General features: G+C 39.6%; 1 protein-coding gene across 3 annotated transcripts in view; it reads right to left on the bottom strand.

Annotated features, from left to right (window-relative positions):
* The window catches only part of TEX10 (testis expressed 10), a 56,029-nt gene extending 33,661 nt beyond the window's left edge, over nt 1-22,368 (bottom strand). Inside the window, exons 1-7 of one of the 3 annotated variants that reach the window (XR_013829118.1) lie at nt 22,046-22,366; nt 18,554-18,742; nt 16,363-17,075; nt 15,728-15,971; nt 10,802-10,914; nt 1,675-1,913; nt 810-945 (exon numbers count right to left, since the gene is read on the bottom strand). Coding sequence is in view for 2 of the 3 variants with exons in the window: in XM_079927070.1 (XP_079783196.1) it covers nt 810-945; nt 1,675-1,913; nt 10,802-10,914; nt 15,728-15,971; nt 16,363-17,075; nt 18,554-18,733 (1,625 nt within the window). In the remaining variant the exon portion in view is untranslated. Of the gene's footprint in view, nt 1-809; nt 946-1,674; nt 1,914-10,801; nt 10,915-15,727; nt 15,972-16,362; nt 17,076-18,553; nt 18,743-22,045 lie in introns of those variants that run through there. The other 2 variants (XM_079927070.1, XM_079927071.1) reach the window with 2 other exon arrangements.
* Nucleotides 22,369-25,791: the final 3,423 nt, after the last annotated feature.

The following is a 25,791-nucleotide window of genomic DNA, read 5'->3' on the forward strand; positions in this document are numbered from 1 at the left end:
CACCTATGTATCCCGAATCTCTACGTTCCACCCAAACACCTCTTCCTGACTATCCCAAATAAACCTCAAACTCACCATATCAAAAACCTGATTCCTTAGTTCTATTCTTTGTGTTGTCTATTTCAGCTGGTAGCACCAAACTAAGCCAGAAACCTTCTCATCTTTTACTGCCCTCATTTTTTAAAAATCTACTGAAATATTTTTAACATACAGTATTATATGTTAGTTTCAGGTATATACTACATAATAATTTGACATATGCATACATTACAAATGATCACCATGATAAGTCACCATTTGTCCCCATACGAAGTTATTACAGTATTATTATTCCTTTTGCTATATATTACATCCCCATGGCTTATTTACTTTATAACTAAGTCTGTAGCTCTTAATCCCCTTCACCCATTTCACACCTCCTCTTCTACTGCCCTCATTCTTATACCGTATGTCTCAAATATGTCACTAAGGACCAGCGGTTAAACCTCCATAATTTTTATGGGAGGCAAAAGAAAAGGCTGAGGCTGCTACAGGTTGTTCCAACTGCCCTTTAGCTGTTAAGTGGACAAGTGGAAATATATGCTCAAAGAGACTTTTATCTGCTCAGTTATGCATACAAAGATTACTGGCACTATTATGTATGCTTCTTTATAAAATTAAATTTCTTCTCTTTTCTTAAATGCAACCAAATAGGATATAAAGAGTGAATTTCTCCAAAGATTTAATCACCCCATCTAGTCTATTATTTAAAAAGACTACAAAATAACTTGGTGAGAAAAAGAAAGGCAAAATAACAAAGGAAACTTTACCTGACTCTGTAAGATCTCAGTTCTTCTTTTTGATAGATTTTACTGAAAAACTTCAGTAACAGAGTCCGAACTGGAAGGAGAAGGCCTCTCTGCTGATACAGTGTATAAACTGCCTTAATAAGAGACTCCGTAGCCTCTAAAAAAAAGAGAAAAACTGCATATGATTCAAAAATGTTTCTTCAACAGCCCCCTAATTCTAAAAAGCACAAAAGTACTTTACTTTGCTCCTATGACAAAGCAGACCTTAGACACAAACTGATGACTACTGTCAAAATCCTACAGTAATAGCCTGACTAATACGAAAGTCAAACCAACCAGAGACTACAGAGTAAATTTTCCTAAGAGACAACAAACCTAGGCAGGGATGACAAAAACCAGACTAGAAAGGTGGATAAGCTGGAAACCAAACAGGAAAGCTCTGTTTCTGAATGAAAAGAATTAGTAAGTCACACTAAAAACTGACTTAATGCAACATAACTTCAAGCTACAAGAAAGGTAAAAAGATAAGCAGGATTCATCAATTTCTAGTCAAATTACATCAGAAGAGAGTATTTCTTCATCATTAGGCTCACTGTCATTTCATCTTAATAACACCTACTTCCTTTCACTCCAACTCTGTAATCTAGTAGAAATCCTACCAATTAACTTCAGAGTGGACCTACTCACTGAGAAAGGGATGCTCTGAGCCATAAACGATTTCAGTGTTCAAGTAGATATTCCTTTATAATTATGCTAGCTACCTTTCGTGGCTTGAATGTAAATAACTTGACTACGTGAAATGTTTGAAAGTCATTAACTCAAAGCTAGACTCTAAATAGCATGCATAAGAGCTCCTCTTATATAAGGACAAAGCAGTAACACCTACCTCTGTTTGGTTGTATCTGCATTAACCTCCATGAGACCCCAAGCAATCTGTTCAGCTGCTTACTATTTAGCCTAAAGCCATCTTCAAGGGTCTCTGTTACAAATTTCCTTATCATTTCTATCCAATTGGAATCCTTCTGCAAAGTTGAGGCATTTGCCAGGGAGACCATGATATCAGACAGTGTTAAATTCAGTAAGAGATGATCTACATTATTGGAGAGAATCGTGCAATGCTTGATGCTAAAAACAAACAAAGACACACACATCTCTAAGTGTTATATCTACCATGCCTGCTTCACTTAGAATACTTAAAATAATCAGTGGGTCAAAAAATGTTCCTCCTAGGATAAACTGCCAAGAAGTCGGGAATATAAAGCCACTGTTTTGTAAATAAACCATTCATTATGAAATCAGGCTTGTTAAGACACAAAGAATGCATATTGTTCAGTTCATTACCCAAGCTGCTATTCACACAAAAAGTAACATTGCCTGGTAATCCTAGATGTAACTTGGAGGTAAGAAGACTTGAAAACCTCAACACACTTGGAAGATTTTCTTTAAGCAGATACTTATATTAGGATGGAGGTCACAGTAGACCTTGATTTTGCTTCTAACTCAGTTTGACTTAACAGAAACAATAATTTGCTTCTAACTCAGTTTGACTTAACAAACACACAATTTCCTTATGTGTGAAATAGGAGACTGGTCCAGATAAGCACTATTCTGAAACGACTTAATTTTACGACTCACATATTAAAATCACTTTTTTCTAGCCAAATAAAACACATTTCTTTCAAAGCTTCAAAGAAATTTCAAAAAAAAAAACTTTAAATAGAATATCTTAACAAAATTTGCAACTTAGGATATAAATACTTATTTCAGGCTACAATGTATTCAACAGCAGAGTCTACTTATTTTCATGTTCAGAAACATGTACAGTTGATTAAAGTTTTTAAAAACCTCAAACTAACTTATTTTAAAAGAAAAAGTTAATCCTGGATTAGGCATGCAAGGACATAGTAGTAAGGAACCACAAATACATGGGAAGGAAAATTTTAAAAATCTGGTGCTATCAGGGGATCAAATGTAGGGCTAGGAATGACAAATGAGCCTAAAAAGGTAAAATGGGACCAGATAACAAAGAGTTGAAGGCTAAGGACACTGAAATCAACTCTGCAGGCACAGGAGTAACATGGTTGAAAAGTTGTTTCAGGTGGATAATGCTGCAGATGGAAAAGAAAAAATCAGAGTTACAAGACTCTAAACAAAGAAGCAGTTGTATGTCTATTTGAGCAATACAGGCAAGACACGACAAGTGCAAGAACCAATGTTGGTACAGATTGGGAGAAAGGGGGACATTTAGGAAGAATAAAAATTAGCTGGATTTGAAGTCTGCTTAAATGTATACATGTATGTGAGTTTTGGGATGATGAGGATTGGAAGAATCGAGGGTTCTAGCACTGCTGACTGGGAAATGGAGATGAAGTAGCAGAGAGGAGCAAATATCCAGAAAATAAATTCTACCTTTAACATGTTGAGCTTAAAGTGTCTCTGGTATAAATCCAGGCAGAGATGGCCATCAAACAACTCAATGTATAAGTCTGACACTGGAGGGAAGAGTCTGAGCTATTCAAATAGAAATTACCCACATGACCACTCCTAACTACAAAACAAGTTGGGAAATCTAGTTTTTATTTTGTGTAGTCATATGCCCAGCTAAAACCTGGAAATTCCATCACTAAGAGAGGGGAGAATGAATGAAAGTTGAGACAGACAACTAGCAATCTATACCACAAACCCAAAATTACTAGTAGGTTCTCTTTGGCAAACTGCTCAGCGCCCAAAACCAAGGCACATTTTACACTAACTAGACCACACAAAAACTCAATTGCGACATTTCTTCAACAAAGGTAGAGCTTTCCAAGATCTACCTAAGTTTATCTCAAGCAACATAATCTATTACTGTCTGGAAGGTCTCAGTCAACACTGCAAACTTGGGAGAATTCATCCTGCTCCTCCAATAATTTATACCAAATTTTAAAGTCTAAAAATAAGCCGACCACCAATTCTATAAGGGAGGCAGGCCACTGGGGAAACTCTCATTTTCAATGACACAGCAGGTAATTAGAACTAATCCCCTTCCTGAAAATAACTTTTAAAAGCTGGATGAAATAGTTTTTAACAACTCAAAAGCATTCAAGAGCTAACAAGATAATGAACACTTACTGGGTCCCCAAATCTAAAATAAAGCAAGACCTGAGGGCAACTGCCAATTCCAAAGAAAAGGCTGGAAAAATGAAGTAACCTTTTAGAGGCCTCACAGGGAAAAGTCAAACAAAGCCCAGGGCCTGCCAAACATGGGGACTTTCATATATTACCCCTACTTCAAGCTGGACCCTTAAGGGCCTCCCTTCCAGGGTAAAGGTGAACTGGAAGTAAAAACAGCTCTTACATAAAACTTAATCCCAGTTTTGCATCATCTCAGCAGCCAAAGTAACGATTTTTCCCCAACTAGATCTGTAGAGTCAACGCAATTCCAATCAAAATCCCAGCAAGTTATTTTGTAGTTATCGACAAAGTGATTCTAAAGTTTATACAGAAAGGCAAAAACCTAGACTACCCAAGACTGAAGCAGAACAAAGTTGGAGGACTCATACTACTCAATTTCAAGACTTACTATACAACTACAGTAATCAAGACAGCATGGTATTGGTGAAAGAACAGATAAATATAGGTTAATGGAAGAGCTCTAAAATAGGCCTACAAAGTATAGTCAACTGATGATCTTAGACAAAGGAGCAGAAGCAACCCAATGGAGAAAGGATAGTCTTTTCAACAAATGATGCTGGAATAACTGCACAGAAAGTCTAAAACTGAAAAATAAAAACAGAAAATAAATTCAACAAATATATGTTTGAATACAACTGAACAAAACTAAAAAATTAAAACCTGGAAGATATGAGATAAAGACAAGAGAAATAGGTAAAAAATTCAGCAATCAGGTCTAACATACATTCAGTTAGAGTCTTTAAAGGAAAGGAGAAAAATGGCACTACAGCAATTTCTCACCTGTGGTCTATTAAATGTGCAATAGCATCACGCTTTAAAAAAATGTACATACCTTAATTTAAAAATACTTTATTGGTAAAAAATGCTAACCACCATCTGTGGCTTCATTGAGTCACAGTAGTAACATCAAAGATCAGTGATCACAGATCACTATAACAAATATAATAATGAAGAAGTTAAAAATATTCCAAGAATTACCAAAATGTGACAGAGAGACATGAATGAAGTGTGCAAATGCTGTTAGAAAAATGACGCCAACATACTTGCTCAATGCAGGGTTGCCGCAAACCTTCAATTTATAAAAAATTATGCACTATCTGCCAAGGGCAAAGAAGCAAAACAAGCTTGTACAATACATTCAACAAATTTCTTTTTACTAAGTAACCTTTTATACTGTTCCAGATGATCTTTCCTTTTAGCCTTAACAAACATTTCTGTTCAATTACAGGAAGCCCAGATTTCTTCTATAGATGAAACTGCAAGTCAATTTCCTTTTGATTTCTGCTTAAGTACAGTTAACCCTTGAACAACATGGATCTGAACTGTGTGGGACCACCTATACACAGATTTTTTTCAATAACTACGAACTACAGTTACTACACAATCCCCAGTTGGTTGAATATGAGGATGTGGAACCAAGGATATGAAGGGCTGACTGTAAAGTTCTCTGCGGATTTTCCACTGCACAGAGGGGTCAGCACCCCAACCCCAGAGCTGTTCAAGGGTCGACTGTACTCAATTCCTACTGCACTGTCTTTCCTGGGCTTATTCTATCCTCGGGTTCCCACGAAGAATCTATCTGTTAGTACATTTTCCTAAAATGTAATCATTCACATACTGTATGAACTATTATTTACCCACTATGTTTAATATAGCTCACTTTTCAAAAACAAGTATTTTGGGCTTCCCTGTGGCGCAGTGGTTGAGGATCTGCCTGCCAATGCAGGGGACACAAGTTCGAGCCCTGGTCTGGGAAGATCCCACATGCCACAGACCAACTAGGCCCATGAGCCACAACTACTGAGCCTGCATGTCTGGAGCCTGGGCTCCGCAACAAGAGAGGCCTCAACAGTGAGAGGCCCGCGCACCGCGATGAAGAGTGGTCCCCGCTCGCCGCAACTAGAGAAAGCCCTCGCACAGAAACAAAGACCCAACACAGCCAAAAATTAATTAATTTTTTAAAAAATAATAAAGTATTTCTAAAAGAAACTTTCTATCACTACCATAAAGAGAAAATCAGCCTCTCCCAATACACTTTGCAATAGATCCCAACCACCCAACCACCACTTAGTTAATCTCAACTTGCTAAATCAAAGCAATCCCTCTGAAAAAATAAATTTATTTTCCCAGCACACTGGAAAAATCTTCCCAACTATTAGGCTACTCTAGTCAGCAGTGAACTTTTCCCTCTCACAAGCTGATTCATAAGGCAAAGGCAAGACTTAGCTGTTATCTGTTCCCAGCACATATGCGAATTACCTGATTAGAATAATCACCGTATAAATTAATAAAGGATGAGTACAAGAAGAAAGCTTTCTTAAAGACCACTCAACTACAATGAATTTTTAAAATGTCACTATTTTCAGTAACGCCAAAGTTATAACCTTTGATACACACAAAAGAACTGAAAGCAGGGATTGGAACAGCTATTTGGAGACCAATATTCATAGCAGCATAATTCACAACAGCCAAAAGGTAGAAACCACCCACATGTCCATTGACAGATGAATAGATAATATATGATATATACATACAATGGAAGATGATTTAGCCTTAAAAAGTAATGAAAACGTGGAAGCAACCAAGAGGTTCTTCAATAAGTGAATGGATAAACACATCCATATAACGGAATATTATTTAGCACTAAAAAGAAATGAGCTATCAAACCATGAAAAAAACATGGGGGAAGGTAGGATGAATAGGCAAAGCACAGAGGATTTTTAGGACAGTGAAAATATCATGTATGATACTATAATGGCAGGTACGTGTCATTACACATTTGTCAAAACTCACAGCATGTACAATACCAATAGTGAACCCTAACATAAACTATGGACTTTGAGTGTTAATGTGTCAACACAGGTTCATAGATTACAACACATATGTAACTGTGGGGTGGGACGCCAACAATGAGGGAGGCTATGCAACTGTGGGGGCAGGAGTAGTACAGTATATGAGAACTTTATTCTTTCTGTTCAATTTTACTATGAATCTAAAACTGCTCTAAAAAATAAACTCCATTTAAAAAAAAAAAGGAATGAAATGCTAGTAGTGCTACAACATGAATAAACCTTGAGATATCATGGTAAGAGAAATTAAGCCAGACACAAAACAATATTGTATGCTTCTACTGATATGAGGCACCTAAAAAAGTCAAATTAATAGAAGCAAAAAAGTAGAAGAGTGGTTCCCAGGAGCTGGGGGAAGGGGAGCATGGGGAGTTACTGCTTAACGTGTACTGAGTTTCAGTTTGGGAACATGAAAAAGTTCTAGAGATGGATGGTGGTGGTGGTTGTACAACAATGGGAATGTATTTAATGCCACTCAACTATACAATTAAAAATGGTTAAAATGCTAAATTTTACGTTATATATATTTTACCACAATAATAATAAACAACATCCTTTGTAACGCTGCATTTCAACGTAAGATTTAAAAAATTTAGACATCATGTCAAATATTAACTGGGAGTACATGAGTAAGTATGAAGACCACTGGCCTAGACCATTGTTGGCTCCCCTAACTTTAACTCATGTTGCCCTCCACAGGCTATCTGCTAAATATTCAATGCACTACCTTATGGAAGTATTTTGGCCAACTCAATACAGTAGCAGCCTGTGCTCCCTAAAAACAAATCTCTGGGGAAATTTACGAAGAATAAATTATACTGCCAATTCACTTTTGTTAAAAATTCCACAATTTCACCACCTCAGCCTCTTCATACCCTTTTTTCACCTTTTATATCTTGGCACAAACCACTTCATCAGGACAGCGTTCCCTAGGACTCTTTCCCCCCCCCCGCCCCCCATGAAAGACCAGCTTCTTATCATATACTCTTATATTACCCTACATTCTTTTTCACTGATCTTATCACAGTCACTGAAAAGAATCATAGAAATAAAGTCTCCCTCACTAGACTGTACTCCATGAGAACTGGCCTACCTATCTCCTTTTCCACTAAATGCTCAGCACCTGGTATAGTAACTGCCTTAAACATTTTAAGTGTCCAGTAAAGTGAATAATGACAGTATACCAATATACTCTTGAATAATTTACTTACATTTAATGGTCTACCAAATTCCAAACATTCTAACCATTATTCAATCTCATTTTGATGAAAATTATATCTGAAACCTCTTACTGGACAAAATATACACACACACAATTCAAGAGTTCAAGGATATTCTAAAGCTTATCCACACACCTGATTAAAAACTTTTGCTTTAGTAAGAAAATTGTAACTGGAGGAAACAAACCCTAACAACCTACTTGCTCAAGAAAGTATCTCCCTATTTGATTCTCTGTCCCCTCCAACTCCAGAAACTCTAAATTAATATTCCTAAAATGTGGTTTTGATCCAACCAATAGTCTTCAATGCCAAAAGGATCAAGGATGAAAGATAAAGGAAGTTCAGAGACAAGAAATGACTTTCAGCATCAAGGCTAGTCAAGAGCAGAAACCAGATTTGACCCAGATCGGTCCCATGTTCATTACCTAACCCTACAGCTTTCTCATATGCTATCTCCTCCAGTTAGTGTAATCTCTCCTCCCTTGCTTCACTTCTGCCTGCTAAAATCATATCCATGCTCAAATACTACCCTCTAACACAGCTTTGTCTGTTTATCCTAACAAGGATGTTTCTTCCTATGAATTCCTACAGCACTTAATTGTAAAGTTCTAATGACACTTACATACGCCTTGTGTTAAATATGTAAATTCACTTATTCTCCTGCAAGTTACTGAGCTATTGTTTCTCAGCTTCAAAACCACCCTTCTACACTCTGCTTTGTGATCCTGGAACTGAGCCACATTTTTTCCTTTACAGCTGGCTTCTTGTTAGGCTCTGCCAATAAGGGAGTACTAGAGACTGGAAAGCTGTAAGAGGAAAATGGGACACTTTCCTTTCTGTTTGCTTCCTAGTCCTACTTTTGCTTCCCTTTGCCACCAGTGCAACCCAACAACTCTTCTAGAAGCCAGCAGCAGTTCATTCTAGTAGCCACAGTTGGTTCCACTTTGTGGTTTTTCTGACACAGAACCAGCATCATCATGCCCCTAGAAACACCAGCACCAGCCAGCCAGAACCCCTGTTGCCAAATCCTGGACCCCTGCCCCACAGGGCCGCTCTTGTGATCTCAAAGACATTAGCACCAACCCCTTCCTAGAGGTCTGAGCTTTGGCTCCAGACAGGCTTTCCTCCAAACTTCTTCCCCTCTTCTCTTTGTTCTCCCAATCTAGAGGCAGTAGCCGCTTCCTGTAGGCGCTACCTCCACAATACCTTACTGTTCCCTTTCGTCTTTCCACTTCTTTAATACCTAGTTAAAAACTGTTTGTAGGGCTTCCCTGGTGGCGCAGTGGTTGAGAGTCCGCCTGCGGATGCAGGGGACACGGGTTCGTGCCCCGGTCCGGGAAGATCCCACATGCCGCGGAGCCTGTGCATCCGGAGCCTGTGCTCCGCAACGGGAGAGGCCACAACAGTGAGAGGCCCGCATACCGCAAAAAAAAAAACTGTTTGTATTAAATTCTCTGTTAAAATCACTGGTGTGATTTCCATCTTCTGACTAGACCATGACACACTCTTTTATCAATTTTAAGACTTTGTACCGATTTTAGCAATTTATGAAATCACTTAAGAGAACAAGGAGTATACCTTAAGACATCTGATTATCTGTCATAATACTTTGCAACCAAAATAATTAGTGAATGAATGAAAAGTTCATCTGCCTACAATAGACTTATCTCTAGACTTATCACTTCTGAGCATATCCTCTGAACTCTGCTCCATGAGCCTGATTCTCCACATAGTTTCTTTCTTTTGATAAATTTAAGAACCTTCTGACAGACTTCAAGATCCCTTCAAGTGTTTGCTCATGGTGGGGAACTGCACCTTTTGTGTTCTAGCTTGTATCTGTTTGTCAATTTTTTTTTTAAAAAAACCTGTAGATTTTTTTTTTAATTTCTTTATCTTACTTATTTTTGGCTGTGTTGGCTCTTCGTTGCTGTGCGCAGGCTTTCTCTAGGTGCAGCGAGCAGGAGCTACTCTTCATTGCGGTGCGCGGGCTTTTTATTACAGTGGCTTCTCTTGTTGCAGAGCATGGGCTCTAGGTGCGCGCGCTTCAGTAGTTGCGGCTCGCAGGCTCTAGAGCGCAGGCTCAGTGGTTGTGGCGCACGGGCTTAGTTGCTCTGTGGCATGTGGGACCTTCCCAGAGCAGGGCTCAAACCCCTGTCCCCTGCATTGGCACGCAGATTCTTCACCACTGCGCCACCAGGGAAGCCCTGCTTGTCAAATTTTATTAGACAATTTGTTTTTACATTTATCTGCTCTCACTTGAGGTAAACATTTTAAATAACTTCCAAGCTTACATTTTTTTTTAAACTCCATCTTCTAATCCATAAATTTTTTTTAGAAAAGAGATATATTCTTCTCCAATCATCCCTCTTCCTTCTGGATACTGATATTAGTTTCATTACCAGTTTCCTCATGTACAAATGAACTAATGACCTTTAAGATACTCTCTCACCTAAAGATTCAATAATTACACAGTGCCTCTCACAAATAAACCACCCACCTTGGCAAATTTTATTAAATTCATATCTGCACAATTTGATACCTGACACTCATTTAGCACAAAACATTCACTTTAAAGATTAAAAAAATAAAAGTAAGTAAAATTGGAAGTCCCAGGGCTTAAAGTGACTTGTTCAAGATCAGCCATACTACTGTTTTTATCTCTATTTGATAAAATTTAGATTAAAAACACCTCACAGTATAGAAAGTTCCAGTTTAAAGCTAATTATTTTCTGATAATTTTACGTTAACCAGTGAAAAAGAATGGCAGTACCTTTTGTTTGTCTCTTTCCTTCTGTGCTTGGTTATTTCTTTTAAGGCATATGGAAAATTACTCATGAAATGGTGTCTGAAATCAGTAAGATAATTCTTTCGAAGCCATGACTCCTAGTAAAATAAGCAAAGATTAGAAAATCTATAAGAAACAATAACTTAAAATGACAAATAAGACTTTAAGCAGAAATCTAACAACTTGTCAATATTCAACTATAAATTTACCATTATAATACACCTTCTGCTAACGATACAATATGTAAATAAATCTTAAAGTCAGAATAAACTGTTAGGCCATCCAATTTTCATCTTTTTGGTGCTTTTATTTAATTATTTTTACTTGCATTTTATCTGTTTAAAAAGGAGAAAAAAGGGAGGAAGTAAGATTTAAGAAAATTCTGAATCTGAACTAATACAATATTTACAAAATATACAAGAAAATCTTCAACCTAGTGTTCCACTTAACTGTAACTCCATTCCCTAGCAATTCTGTTGCCCATTAAAGGTATTTAACACTTTCAGAAAGCAAGGCACTTCTCTAAAATTCCTCAGCAGTATTCGTCAATGTATCATTTTCTCCTACTTGAAACACTGTCTTAATTTCAGATTACAACACTCTTATTTCCTGCTATCCACAGAACCAATCATTCCATTTTGCCAGGGACTGAGGGGCTGCTTGGCTTGTGGGATTTGAGGTGTTAAAATAGCTAGTCACCCTACATCTCCTTAGTTACCTTCACTGGATTCTTCTCTTCTCCCCAACCTAAAAATGTGTACTTGACAACTTGTCTTGGACTTCTAACAGGCATCTTAAATTTAAAATGAATAAACTGAACTCTCCTCACAGGTAGTCACACTGTCATTTGAACAATAACATAGGGATCACCCTTGCTCCTCTTTTCTTCACTATGCACACCATCTGTTCTGTTGGCTTTATCAGAATCCAGCTGTTTCTCATCACTTCAACCACTAGCTACCATTCTACTCCAAGCCACCATTACCTCTTACCTAGATTACTGTAACAGCCTCCCAATGGTCTCCTTTCTTTTCGTCTTGCTCCCCCTAAACACAATAATCTACATAGCAGCCAGGGTGATCTTTTAAAACATAAATCACACTTCAAAATAATATAGGGAAGGATAAAGGAAATAGGTGTGTATGTAGGACACGACTAGTCATCCATGGGATCAATGGTCTGCGTTTAGCCTCCAGTTTTGCTAGAGCTGGATAGTGAGCACATGGGAGTTCATTAGTGTTTTATTTAACTTTAATATGTCAAATTTACAAATAAACATAATTTAGATCATGCCACTCCTCTGCTCAAACCCTCCAATGTCTTTTCACCACACTCAGGTTAAAATCCAAGGTACCATATGATCTGGCTACTGTCACTTTTTCTCCCTCATCATCTACCATTTTTCAAGTACCTCACTTGCACAGGACTTCCTGCCATTCCTCAAATATGTCAAATTTGTTCTCACTTCAGGGATTTTCACTTGCTGTTCCCTGTGCCTAGAAGGTCCTTCCTACAGGTCTTCACAAAACTTGGTCCTGCGCTTCATTCAGTGACATTTAAATATCAAGAAAGCATTTCCTGACCTCCTATTTAAAACAGCTCCCCCCACTGTTCCATCATACGTTCTCCCTTTACCCCACTTTAATCTTTATTCCTAATAACAACATCATCTATTTGTTTACCATCCATCAACCCCACCAAGAGCTAAGTACTCACCTTGACAGTCATGTTCATCTCTGTATTCCCAGAGCCTAGAACAGAACCTGGCACACTGCAGAGCAGTGCTATTCAAAAGACCTTTCTGCAATGATGGAGTTGTTCTATATCTATGCTGTCCAGTACAGTAGCCACTGCCACCTGAAGCTATTGAGCACCTGAAATGTGGCTAGTGTTTACTGAGGAACTGAATTTTAATTAATTTAAAGACCCACATTTATACATGCTCAATAAATCTTTGACGCATGATTGCATCTAACTTTTCTTCACAAATTCTAATTTTCATGGTAAAAAGACAATAATGAAACATTTGGGCAAAAAGTAGCAAGCATTAAAATACAAAGCTAAGGGGCTTCCCTGGTGGCGCAGTGGTTGAGAGTCCACTTGCCGATGCAAGGGACACGGGTTCGTGCCCCGGTCCAGGAAGATCCCACATGCTGCAGAGCGGCTGGGCCCGTAAGCCATGGCAGCTGAGCCTGCGCGTCCGGAGCCTGTGCTCCGCAACGGGAGAGGCCACAACAGTGAGAGGCCCGCATACCGAAGGAAAAAAAAAAAAAAAAATACAAAGCTAAGACACAACAAAATTTCTATAGTGTAAAATTATAATACTGACCTGAAGCTATTAATACAGGACTCCAAAAACCAAAGTTAATTAAAAAGTTAATGTTAAATTGTATTTCATTTTTAAAACTAGCTATATATTAAGGATACACACAGTATATCAGAAATAAGCAACCTCAGTAAGGATCTGAGTACTCAACCACTGCAAATAAGATTTAATGTAACTTGAGATTTGTTTTCAAAGCAAAGATGAAAGATTTCAGATTCCTAAAAAGGTTTAAAATACTACTACTTGGATAAAAATGAAATTCCTCAACTTTGCAGCAAAATACGAACACACTACATGCATTTAGCAAAACCTAAAAGTAAGTGGTCAGTGACCCTAAGGTTGCACCTAATACAGACGCCAACTTATCAACAGAAAACCTACACATTTTCTGAGAGAAAAGAGCGACAATTCAGCCTGTGGTACATAATTAGAATTTAAGATCTAGGAATGCCATTTCATTCCTCCTAAAGTCTGAGCTGTTACAGGTCACCCAATACCTTAACTATTAAGCTATAACTGAAGGTGAATGAGAGAGAGGAACTAACAGTGGGAATGGTAACAAAAAATAAACTAATGTGCATTTTAATGTCACCTGATATAACTAATATACATACTTATACTTTGACTCTAAGATAATAGGTCTTACCTTATCTAGTTATTATAGTTCGAAAATAACAAATTTGCCAGGGTAAATTAGCAAATTCTACCTGTGGATGCTTTTAAATGCTATTCCTATTTGAATTAACCACCTCAGTTTATTTCAATTTTATACAGTATCCCAATTCAGTATTCTATATAACCTTCAACAGTCTAGGCAAACCAGTCTTCTGAACTTAGTATCCTATGTTAATGGACTGCTAATAAATACAGTCATAATACCACAGAATAGCTCTGAATATAGCTACTTTAAACATCCATAAAATTAAGGCAGTGTTTAGATCCTTTGTCAGTATCATCTGAATGACAGCAGATGGTCCAAAACTAGCACAATTAATGAATTTGCATTTAGTGCTACCATTCTAATTACAAATACTATTACTAAAGCAATAATAAACACTAACCAGTGCCCAGGAAAAAACAAACACCAAAATGCCTGGAATTTTATTTTTCAGCTTTCCGAAAATGAAAAAAAGCCTAGTACTTAAGATCACACTGAATATCATTAGTTTTACTTCTTATCTTAGCCTTTCAAATGAAAATACAGCCATTCAAGACTCCAAATAATGTATATATTTTCTAAGAAGCTGCATGCATTATTACTGTGACTAGCCTAGAATCACAAATTAATTGCCATAAAGGAGAACAAGCTTCACTTTCATAAAATCATATACAATACCCCAATCATGATCATTTTCTTGCCAATTTATACAATAAATCATAAAACAGGCTCAAAATTATAATCAACAAAATGCCATCCTATTTGAGAAAGCAATTCATAAAACATCCCTAAAGAATGATGGGTAATGGTTTAATAGCGATACAGTAAGCTATTAAAAGAAACACACACCTTAGTACGATTCTGTAACGCTCTTCAAGATTATGAAATACTATTATAATTTACCCCAGTCTTATTTTATGTGTCTTACTAACTCGTGAGCTTGAATGAAATGAAAAGAGCTAAATAAAACTAAAAAACTGCCTTGCCAGTTTTGGACGTATGTAGGCAACTTCAAGGATTCACACCTGCCGTGTCAAGTCCTTGCAGAAATTCTTCTGTAAAACGGATGCTCCAAGCTTTAGTATTGTTCCTGCAGCTACCCTTTTTAAGATTAACCACATTAATCCAGCACCAATTAATCTTAGAGCTTGTTCTTCCTTACTTGCTCCATGCACTATATATTATATTCACTACAACATAACACTTTAAAAAAGCCACCAACACTCAATTCTCCCCAAATAGGAGGTAAATTTACTCATCAAGAAACATGTCTTTGCTATCAGCTTTCTAGCAAGAAACTGTCCTATGACTTGGAACTACTTAGGTTAACTTCACTCACACCATATCTACAACTACAGCTTACCTACAGTAAAGGTAACTTTAAGAAATGTGTTCAGATCTTACATCCTTTATCAAGAGAAAACAAAAAAGCATACACTAAGCAAATCTGTGTGTAGCTTCTTCCCTAAAATGTAGTAGTTTAAAAACTTCTCTGGGTTGATTATGAGATCTTCAGTTTGGTCCATTTCTTGCCATTTGGTCAATTTCTTGGTAACATGGCACAAACTGGAAGAGACTACTTAATAAGCCACTTTTTAAATCCTGTAAGAGGTCTCCAGAAACTAGAATGTTCCTACATAATCAATCTGCCATAAATACATTGTAACTCTATTGTGAATTACAGCTAATAAAAACAAATGAAATCAAGCACACTGTTATGCATTTCGCTTAAAAATTTAAACATACAGATAATAAACTCACAAAACTGTTTTAATTTGTAGTTTTGAGCAAATGTAAGAAATAAGTTTACAGTTAAACCCTGGGAATTTTTTGGAAAATGCATAACCAAGTAATAGTAATATGCTGATTTCTAATTTGTCATGATAAAAGGCATTACTCAGAAAATAAAGAACCTATTAGTTCTCACCAATTTATGGGTCTCATCCTGTTGTTTAGAGAGTTTCCACAGAAGGGAAATAATGTTAAGAACTTGCTGCATAATCTGCAGAGATTCTCGTTCTATACCATTTCCAACAGAAGCAGCTAGTTGTGGAGGCACAGCTTCAATCCAGCACTCAATTAGCAATGGAATTATTATCTCAATAAATCCTTTCAGGTTTTCAGTAGATGACAGGCCTTCATCCACACTGCCTAGTCCTCCAACCAGGTACCTAACAAGGAAAGGTAAGAATAAAAAATTTTTTAATTTAATTAAAAAATATTATTCCTTGCTTAATTTAAACCTTAAAATATAAAGTACCAGCAAAATGAAGCACCATGAATTGATAATTACATTGATCAACACTAGGAAGAAAAGCAGAATTCTAAGATGACAAAGCCAAAAGACTATAATTTTTTACTTTTCATTAGGCTTTGCTACAAATGAGTAAATTAATAAACTTTGAAATGACTCCTCCCATCAGTAAATAAAATCAAATTATGAGTAACTATATGAAACTACAGAAGACAACTGCATGTCTTCCCACCATTAGCCATCAACGGTCAGCAGTTATAATTCAATATAGGAAAACTGAGTGTGGACATAACTGAAATCCTTCTTACCGTAGCCTGAACTGTGAACTGACATTTGGCTGTGAACCCCCATTTTCATAAACCTGGATGTGTTGCTGGTCGTTGGCATGTTCCTTCCAGTTGATAAAAATGGAGTTGCTAGTGGCATGGGGATTTTCTTTTTGTTCCTGAAGTCCTTCACTTTCTCTCACCCTACTGGATCCATCTGCCAAGGCCTGAAGGAATTTACTGAGTCTCACTAAGACTTTCAGCCTCCACTGCTGAGAAGTGAGTCTCCGATTAGGATTTACAGAAAGCATCCAGGACTGGGATCTGTCTCTATTTACCAGTCCTTTGGACAGCTGCTGATGAGAAATAAGTTCTACAAAATTCTTAAGCAATATACTGCTACGGCCAGTAATTAGAGCTGGGTACTGTTCCAGCAGAATGTCCAAAACTTTTAAAGAGTCCTCCTGAATTCCTTCAGTAATGTGAGTCATGGCACTAGAGAGATGGGCACTTACCAAAGGAAAAAATGGAGAAATTTGTTCAGCTCGTATTTTGGGGGCCAGGAATTGAAGAAGTTGAACTGCTGCTAATCGTACATTAGCATCTTTATCTGTAAACACAGCAGTCACTTCACTTAATATGTTTGAAAGGTGTGCATCAATTATAAATGGGTATTGAGACAAAAGGTCTTTAAGTCCAAGAAGAGCACTTTGTTTAACCCCAGCGTTGTAGTGATGCATCTGTGACAGCAAATCCTATAAATAAAAATAAAAACACAAGCTTTAGGCATATACATATACATACACATTATATCATTTTCAAATAAGCATGCTAACTAAAACTATGCTAATAAACTGACACTCCAGTGGGGGTGGGGGGTTGGAGATTGCTTTGGTAAGTATTTCTAAATGTTACTTTTAGAAAAATGAAGCTTTTGTTAAGATCAGAAAGTTTTATCTTAGCATAGCTTTAGCTGAATAAAAGCATAACATAACTTTCAGTCAGAATTTTCTTTTTGAAACTACACAGGAATAGGCACACTATCATTTAAAATGACAGCAATCATTACCACCACTTAAAGACCTACTATATACCAAATATGTATTTATACCTATATTCTACCTATTTTAAGTGGTCTTTCAGAGTGTCTGTGTATTTTATTCAGAGTACAACACTTGGCAATTTTATTTGTGGAATAATTTATATAATCTGTAAAGAAACAATAACTTCAAATACCTTTTGACGTTATTTAACCTTCAGAGATTAAAAAGCAAAACTAGAAAATGTATATCTTCACAAAGATTTGTTCACAAATGTTCATAACAGCATTATTCATAAGTGTCAAAAAGTGGGAACCAAAAAAAAAAAAAAAAAGTGGGAACAACCAAATGCCCATCAACTGATGAGTGAAAGAATATGACATAGCCCTGCAGTGGAATACTATTTGACAATACAAAGGAATGAAGTACTGTTCTGATACGTGCTACAACATGGATGAACCTCAAAAACATGCTAAGTGAAAGACCAGTAATAACAGACCACATTTCATATGATTCCATTTATATGAATTGTCTAGAATAAGCAAATCTTTACAGATAGATCAGTGTCTGTCTAGTGAGGGGAAGGAATGGAGAGTGACTTCTAATAGGTGTAAGGTTTCTTTCTGAAGTGACAAAAATGTTCTGAAATTAGATTATTGTGATAGTAGCATAACAATGTAAATACATTAAAAACCACTGAATTGTCCACTCTAAAATGATAAATTTTATTATGTGTAAATTACATTTCAATAAAACTTAAATTTTTAAGCAAAACCACTGCTCAAATTTCAATTAACTTCACACATTCACTATGAATCTGGAATAAACTACATACTATAAGGGTTCAAAAATGGATAAGACAGGATCCTATCTTAATGTGCTATAAAAACAGCTAAAAAACTGTCACATCAAAAACTTGATGCATCAAAAAGTGAAATACAGAAATTATTTCCAGATGACATATTAAATCATCAAATAAATATACAAGGGAGAAATCACTTTGACTTTAGCTGAGCAAGTCTTTCTGGAGGAAGTGGGAAAGGTGCAGTGGCAACATCAGATCTGGGTAACAGATAAACTCCAACCTTTAGCCAGTAATAAACCCTGAGTTAAAACAACTTTTCACAAAAATATAACATTCTAGATGATTTCAAGGAAAATCCTACTTTATCAAAATAATATTTACGATTTACCTTAATGTTAAGTTTTCTGTTGTTTGTTGGAAGTGTTCCATCCTCTTTGAGTTGGTCAGGCAGATGTATAGTCTTCGTTTTAAAGTTTGTAACTGTAGCATTTTCTAACCTGGGCTTCTTTTTACCAACTTTTAGTTTTACTTTTTGAAAATCATCTTGGCGTTTTCTTTTTTTAGTCATTCTTGAGTGCTATGATAAAAGAATTAATTTAAAAACAATCAACAAAGATAAATCACCTTTATGAAGTAAAAAAAAAAAAAAATCAGTTTAGTCAAGGTATTTTGGCCATGGAACTTTTTGTCAAGCAATGTCCTAAACAGGACCTTTGGTTGGGCAATGTGCTAAATAGAAAACTTTTGTATACTTCAATTAATATATATACTTCAATTAAAAAAAAAAACTTCTGAAAAATTTTTTGTGCCCATAGGATGAGGGGGAGGCAGCACAGAGTTGCTATAGATACACCTTGCACGTGCGGAGAAGCTCCTGGCCCCCAGAAGCCCCCAAGAAACCCTAGCAAAACAAAGTCTGAAAACCAATGTTATTATTTAATGCAGCCTGTAATAGTTAGGAAGTTTCATGAACCTAAGCTGGGTGCTTGAAATGGGTAAGATTCAGATATGCATCAAGGACAGTTAATGAGCATTTCATGAGCAAGGAAAACAGAGTATGGATCAGGAGTAGGGATAAGCCTGGTATAGGCAAAAATGAAAAGTACCAGCACTGTGAACACCAGGAAAAGTTCAGACTAGATATAAACAGTAAACAAAAATGCAGGAGAAAAATCCTTATAAAAGGAAATACAGTGTAACAGAGGAATAAGGAACAAAGACCAGCTAGGCCACTATTATAATAAATAACTCAGGTATAACCCCGTCATCCTGCACTTCCCCCTCTTCACCACATTCTTTGAACTTACATCCAAATCATCCCAATTACACAAAAAATCTTTGATCTGTGCCTCCTACCCATTCCCAGGCCCCTTCTTAAGTCCTTTATCTCTAGCCAAGACTGTTAACAGTTCCCCCGCCAGAATTCTTGTCTTGTCTCTAGTGTCTACCCCATGGTCCATTTGGTAGAGAATCACCAGGGGGCTCTTTCTAAACACAGATCTGACCAAAGCTCAGGAGATTTCAGCTTGTCTTGACATATTCGGTCCTTCCTAACTTCCTCTCCAGCTTTATTTTTCCACAAACTAACCTCTATCTAAAAAAGAGCCTCCTATACCTGGAGCTAGCTCAGCGCTTTTTGAAGCCTTTTCCACACACTACAAAAATACTGAATTCTGCCTTGCATACTATACACCCACTGCAGTAGGTATCTCTGGAATAAATAAAACTTCTCCTGATCTGTCATAATTATCCTATCCCTAGCTATTTTTTTTAAGTTACAATGCTACACATGGGAGTCCAAAAAATTTGACTAAAATGAAGGCTTGCATTATTGTGCGATTAATAAAATGGCTGGTGTAAGACCAGACAGCTCAAATTCTAGGAATCCAGAAGCCAATCACCTATGACATTATATCCAAATTCACATGATTGCAAGGTTTTACTACATTAGAGCCCCATGATCTAGGGTTTGGCTACACAGGTTAAGAGCAGATTCAAGACTCAGAGTGACTACGTTCTTAGCCAGACTCTCCCACCTTCTAGCCATAGTTAACCACCGTGCCTCAGTTTTTATCTATAATAATAATAATGCTTATCTCATACAGTTGTTATGAGGTAGGATGAATGAGGAGCAAATGAGCTCGTATCTGCAAAACACTCTGAACTGTGCCTGGCACACTTACAGATATGCTATAAGCACAAACATGTATATTTTCTTAGTCTCAGGACCAGTAAATACCAAGCATAATATTAGATGCACCAATAGCTTTCAATTCTCACAAGACCATGTGAAGAAGGTGGTACTAAAACCATTTTAAAGACATAGCTCAGAAAGGTTTGTCAGTCCCTTATTAAGGAGTTGAAGAGGAATTCATAAACAAGACTGAACTCTGCAAAACCAACTTTATGTTATATATACTGGAACTCAGGTGAGGATTGGAAAAAAGTGGCAAAATGGCTTGCCTTATTTATCCCAATGCTAAATTTTCATCCCACCCACACCTCTAGTTATTCTAGTCTAAAAAATGAGTAAGTGAAAACTAAGGCCCTAATACTCACCTGGTCTCTGTTAATTAAGCAAGCACATTTTGCCAGTTTTCCCTACAATTTTATTACTAGCTAGTACCAGAGATGAAAATAAATGGAACAAGACATTCAGAAAAATCGATGAATTAACCCTCCACCCCCCAATTCTCTGTGCTATCTTTAGCCACTAACTAATCAGTGTCCAACATACAGTCTACTGTCAAGCTTATGCCATATTACCCACCACTTTGTATTAATCACTCGACCGTTCTCCGTTAGGAAAAGTGGGCTTATTAATCACTCTACCGTTTTCATTAGGAAAAGTGGGCTTATCGCCCCTTTGTAACTTTTCAAGCTAGTAGGATTATTTTCATGGTACACAGGGAACATCTTTATATTAGGAACTAAAAGTTCTATTTTCGCTTAAAATAAAGATTTTTCTTAGTACAGCAAATCAAACAGTCCGACTAAGCCACTTTTATAGTAGCTGGTATCGAATAAGAAGGTAGGAGGTCCAGCCTCAGAGGCTGAGCTCTCACATCACTGGACCAGGTGAGCCTCAAAAGCTTTAAACCTGAATTTCATAAACTCCAGCTGCAGGCCTTCTAATTTCAACACAAGGGAGATTCTAGCCTATCAGGATTTCGACCGAACCGAATCCCAGCTAGTTTGTCTGCCGCCTCATTACCTTCCCCTGATTTCCAACTTCTTTCCCCTGCCAAAAAAAGAATCAAGAAAGCACACTGTACTCGGCCTTTGGTACTTTCCTCTCCAACCCTTTACGCTCACGAGTTCCTCCAAACTCTACCTAGGGGGCCAATCGGAGGCACCGGACTTCCCAAAAAACAAATACCACAGACTGGGGCGACTCGAGAGGACCGATGGACGGAACCGGCTTCATACAGAGCGCTTAACCGCCCACACCAGGGCAGCGAGAGGGCCGATTAGGAGACGGTTGCGCATCCCCACCCCCAGACTTTGGTCCCGCAACCCAGAAGTGAACACCCCGCGGTTTTAAGAAACTATCTTTCCTGCTCCTTCCGGAGACGGCGGTCAGGACCACAGTCGGGGAAGCGGGGCCCAATCAACGTACCCCGGCCTAAAAGTCTCCTAGACCCGAAACCGCGCGAACCCGCCCCGCCCAGTCACTTGAGGCGCTTCAAAAGCCCGCGGGGCGCCCCGCACCCGCACAGCCCCTCTCCGCACCGAGGCCCGGCTCTGCAGGGGCGCAGACTGGCCCCAGCCGGCCCTGCCCGCCTGGGCCGCGGACCGGGGGGCGACGGCCCCACGAGCCGTTCCGCTCGCCGTCCCGCGCCCCGGAGAAGGCCCGGCCAGACCGGCGGCGGCAGCTCACCTGAGGGCCCGGCCGGGACCGGGACACGGAGGCAGGTGGAGAGAGCGTCCGAGAAGGAGCCCACGGGGCGACGGCGTGCGCCACCGGCCTCAGGCTCTCGGTCCCGGAGCGTGTTTTCAAATCTCCTCGTCTTCACGCGGCCGCGTCTCCTTCCGCCGCCCGGAAACCAGGGCCCCTCCCCCGCCGCGCCGCGCTCACGTGACCGCGGCCCGCAGCCGCGCGCAGCCGGGGAGGCGGGAGCGGGAGCGGTAGGCCCGGCCCCCGGAGGAGGGGGCCGGCGCCGGAAGCCCCCTGCGCTCCGGGAAGCCAAGAGAGGAGAGCGCCCGGTCCAAGGACAAAGCTTGGATCCAGGTCCAGCCCTGAGCTTCCCGGGCTGCATGCGTTTCTGGGGGTTGTCGCCCTGGTTACAGATAGTTGGGAGCATGCCTTTTCTCTCCTCGCTAGACCACTGTTATTCAGACCTGGAGACATTCAAAGAAGAGTATAAATTGAACTGAATTGAGAAAGAGAAAAGTTTAGGACTGCAAGGACCTTAGAATTCCTGGGAACTTTAACCTGGATGGAGCAATTAAGAACTAGTTGACGACAGAGGGCAAAATACACCTAGTAGCTGGAGCCAGAAAGTCTTAGGTGAGGATTTTCCCTAATATTTCAATTTCTCAGCACTGAGGCTCCTGCTACTGAAGTCAGGTGGGCCCAGGGAAGCTAGAGAGAAATTTAAATGCCTAGAAAGGGGATGAGAAAGCAAAGAGAATGCGTCCTTGGAAGATAGCCTTGTCAAAGACTGGCAGGTGGCATGGAGGGAAGAGCCCCAGATATGGATTTTAGAACTTGATTCAAATTTGTTTCTGTAGTTTACCAGATTATAAGGCTCAGTAAAGCTGACAAGGAATGAGCCTCAGTTTGCTGGGTAGGGATTCAGAGCAAGGATGTCTGAGGTGGGGAGAGACCCAAGCACTGGGACTAAGATCATGCATATTCTATGATCAGAGACAAAGAGGCAGTCCCAGGCACCCTGGCAATACAGCCATACTACCACAATCTGCCCGTTTTTTGTTTTTGTTTTTGTTTTTTTGCGGTATGTGGGCCTCTCACTGTTGTGGCCTCTCCCGTTGCAGAGCACAGGCTCTGGACGCGCAGGCTCAACGGCCATGGCTCACGGGCCCAGCCGCTCCACGGCATGTAGGATCTTCCCGGACCGGGGCACGAACCCGTGTCCCCTGCATCGGCAGGCGGACTCTCAACCACTGCGTCACCAGGGAAGCTCTGCCTGTTTCTTTAATAAATTTATTTATTTACTTTCTGTGTTGGGTCTTTGTTGCTGCGCGAGGGCTTTCTCTAATTGTGGGGGCGAGCGGGGGCTACTCTCTGTTACGGTGGCTTCTCTTCTGGAGCACAGGCTCTAGAGCGCAGGATCAGTCGTGACGCACGGGCTTTGTTGCTCCACGGCATGTGGGATCTTCCCAGACCAGGAGGGATCGAACCTGTGTCCCTTGCACTGGCAGGCAGATTCTTAACCACTGCGCCATCAGGGAAGGCCCAACAGTCTGCCTTGATTCCAACATAAACATACGTACTTGGTAGTCATCAGCATTATGTGGCATTATATGTTATTAAAAGTTATGAGACCAAGTCAGAAGAGGAAAGGTTGATTGCCAGCCAGACATGTCCTCTGAACTCCAGACTCATATCTGACAGCTCTCTCAACATTTTCTTTGGACATCTGCTCTACATCTCAAGGTCAATGTGTCCAAAATGGAATTCCTGATTTTCCCCCTGAAATCTAATCTTCCTACAGCTTCATCTCAAATGGCAACTCCATCCTTCCAGTTACTGAAGCCAAGACCTTTGGAGTTTGGGCCTGGCTTCTTTCCTCCCTTCACATCTCACATCTAAGCCATCAGGAGAATCTGTTGACTCTACAAACACATCCTGACTTTCACCACTTAACACACCTCCCTTGCTACCATGATATTAGAAGCCATCCCATGATCACTGTAAAAAGCCTCTGAACAGGTCTCCCTGCTTCCACCACTACAGTCTAGTGTCTTCCCCCTACAGTCTAATCCTAGCAGGGCAGTTGTGTGATTATTTAAAAGTCTAAGTCAGATCTTTTTCTCAAAACCTCCCAATAGCTCCCCATTTCTTTTGCAGTAAAAACCAGAGTCATTGATGGCCTCAAACTGTGCCATGTTCTGACACATCCTCTTAACCTCTGGGCATTCCTCCTACCACTCTCTCCTTTTTTGCTCTGCTCCAACCACTCTTGCTTCTTTGCCTGTGGCAAATTGAGCCTGGTGATAATGCAGCTGACAGAAGTGTGGCCTGGCTAAAGGAAGCAGGTTTTCAGCAATAGCCAGCTGTTGCCATGAGGGAACGCATATCTCATTTTCAAGAAAAAATCAGAAATCCAGAAGTGTTTATAAGAAATCTGATCTTTAAATACTGGTAAGCAAGTACATCTTTTTCCTGTTTTAAAGCACTGGGTGGGGGGCTTCCCTGGTGGTGCAGTGGTTGAGAGTCCACCTGTCGATGCAGGGGACACAGGTTCATGCCTCGGTCCGGGAAGATCCCACATGCCACAGAGCGGCTGGGCCCGTGAGCCATGGCCGCTGAGCCTGCGCGTCCGGAACCTGTGCTCTGCAATGGGAGAGGCCACAGCAGTGAGAGGCCCTCGTACCGCAAAAAAAAAAACAAAGAAAAAAAACACTGGGTGGGCCAAATGAAATACTTACAAGCAGGTTGCCAGTTTACAACCTCTGGGGGTTTTTTTGGGGGTTTTTTTTGGGTTTTTTTGCCATACGCGGGCCTCTCACTGTTGTGGCCTCTCCCGTTGCGGAGCACAGGCTCCGGACGCGCAGGCCCAGCGGCCATGGCTCACAGGTCTAGCCGCTCTGCGGCATGTGGGATCTTCCCGGACCGGGGCACGAACCCATGTCCCCTGCATCGGCAGGCGGACTCTCAACCACTGCGCCACCAAGGAAGCCCCAACCTCTGGTTTAAATCATGAAAAGTATGTACGTAAAAATAGATTTCCAACTCCAAGGGATGAACAGAATAATTACAAGAATTGTCTGCTTAGCTGAGCCAGAACAGATCTTTGATAAATAACAAGCATATAACTTATCAAGGGTCCCTGACCCATGCCAGAAAAACATGTACAGTGAACATGCATTCCAGAATCTGTAGGATATTCCACCTCCGAAACTCTGTCCAGTTGGCCACTTAAACCTCTCTACCAGTTTCCTCGGGCTACTATAACAAAGTATCACAAACTAGGTGACTTAAACAAAAGAAATTTCTTGGCTCTCTGTTTTGGAGACCAGAACTCTGAAATCAAGGTGTTGGCAGGGTTGATTCCTTCCGGGAGCTCTGAGGAAAAATCTGGTCCATGCCTCTCTCCAAGCTTCTGGTAGCCTTAGATGTTCCTTGGCTTGTAGATGGCATTCTCTTTGTCTTCACATTGTCTGCCTTTTGTGTGTGTCTGTGTCCAAATTTCCTCTTTTTATAAGGACACCAGTCATTTAGGACCCACCCTAATGATCTCATTTTAACTTGACTACCTCTGTAAAGACCCTATTTGCAAATAAGGTCACCTTCTGAGGTACTAGTGGTTAGGACTTCAACATATCTTTTCAGAAGGACACAATTCAACCCATAACAGTCACCAAGATCTATGTCCCGGGAATTCCCTGGTGGTCCAGTGGTTAGGATTCCACACTTCAACTGCAGGGGGCACAGGTTTG

Source organism: Stenella coeruleoalba (genome assembly GCF_951394435.1).
Source record: "Stenella coeruleoalba genome assembly, chromosome: 7".
Taxonomy (NCBI): domain Eukaryota; kingdom Metazoa; phylum Chordata; class Mammalia; order Artiodactyla; family Delphinidae; genus Stenella; species Stenella coeruleoalba.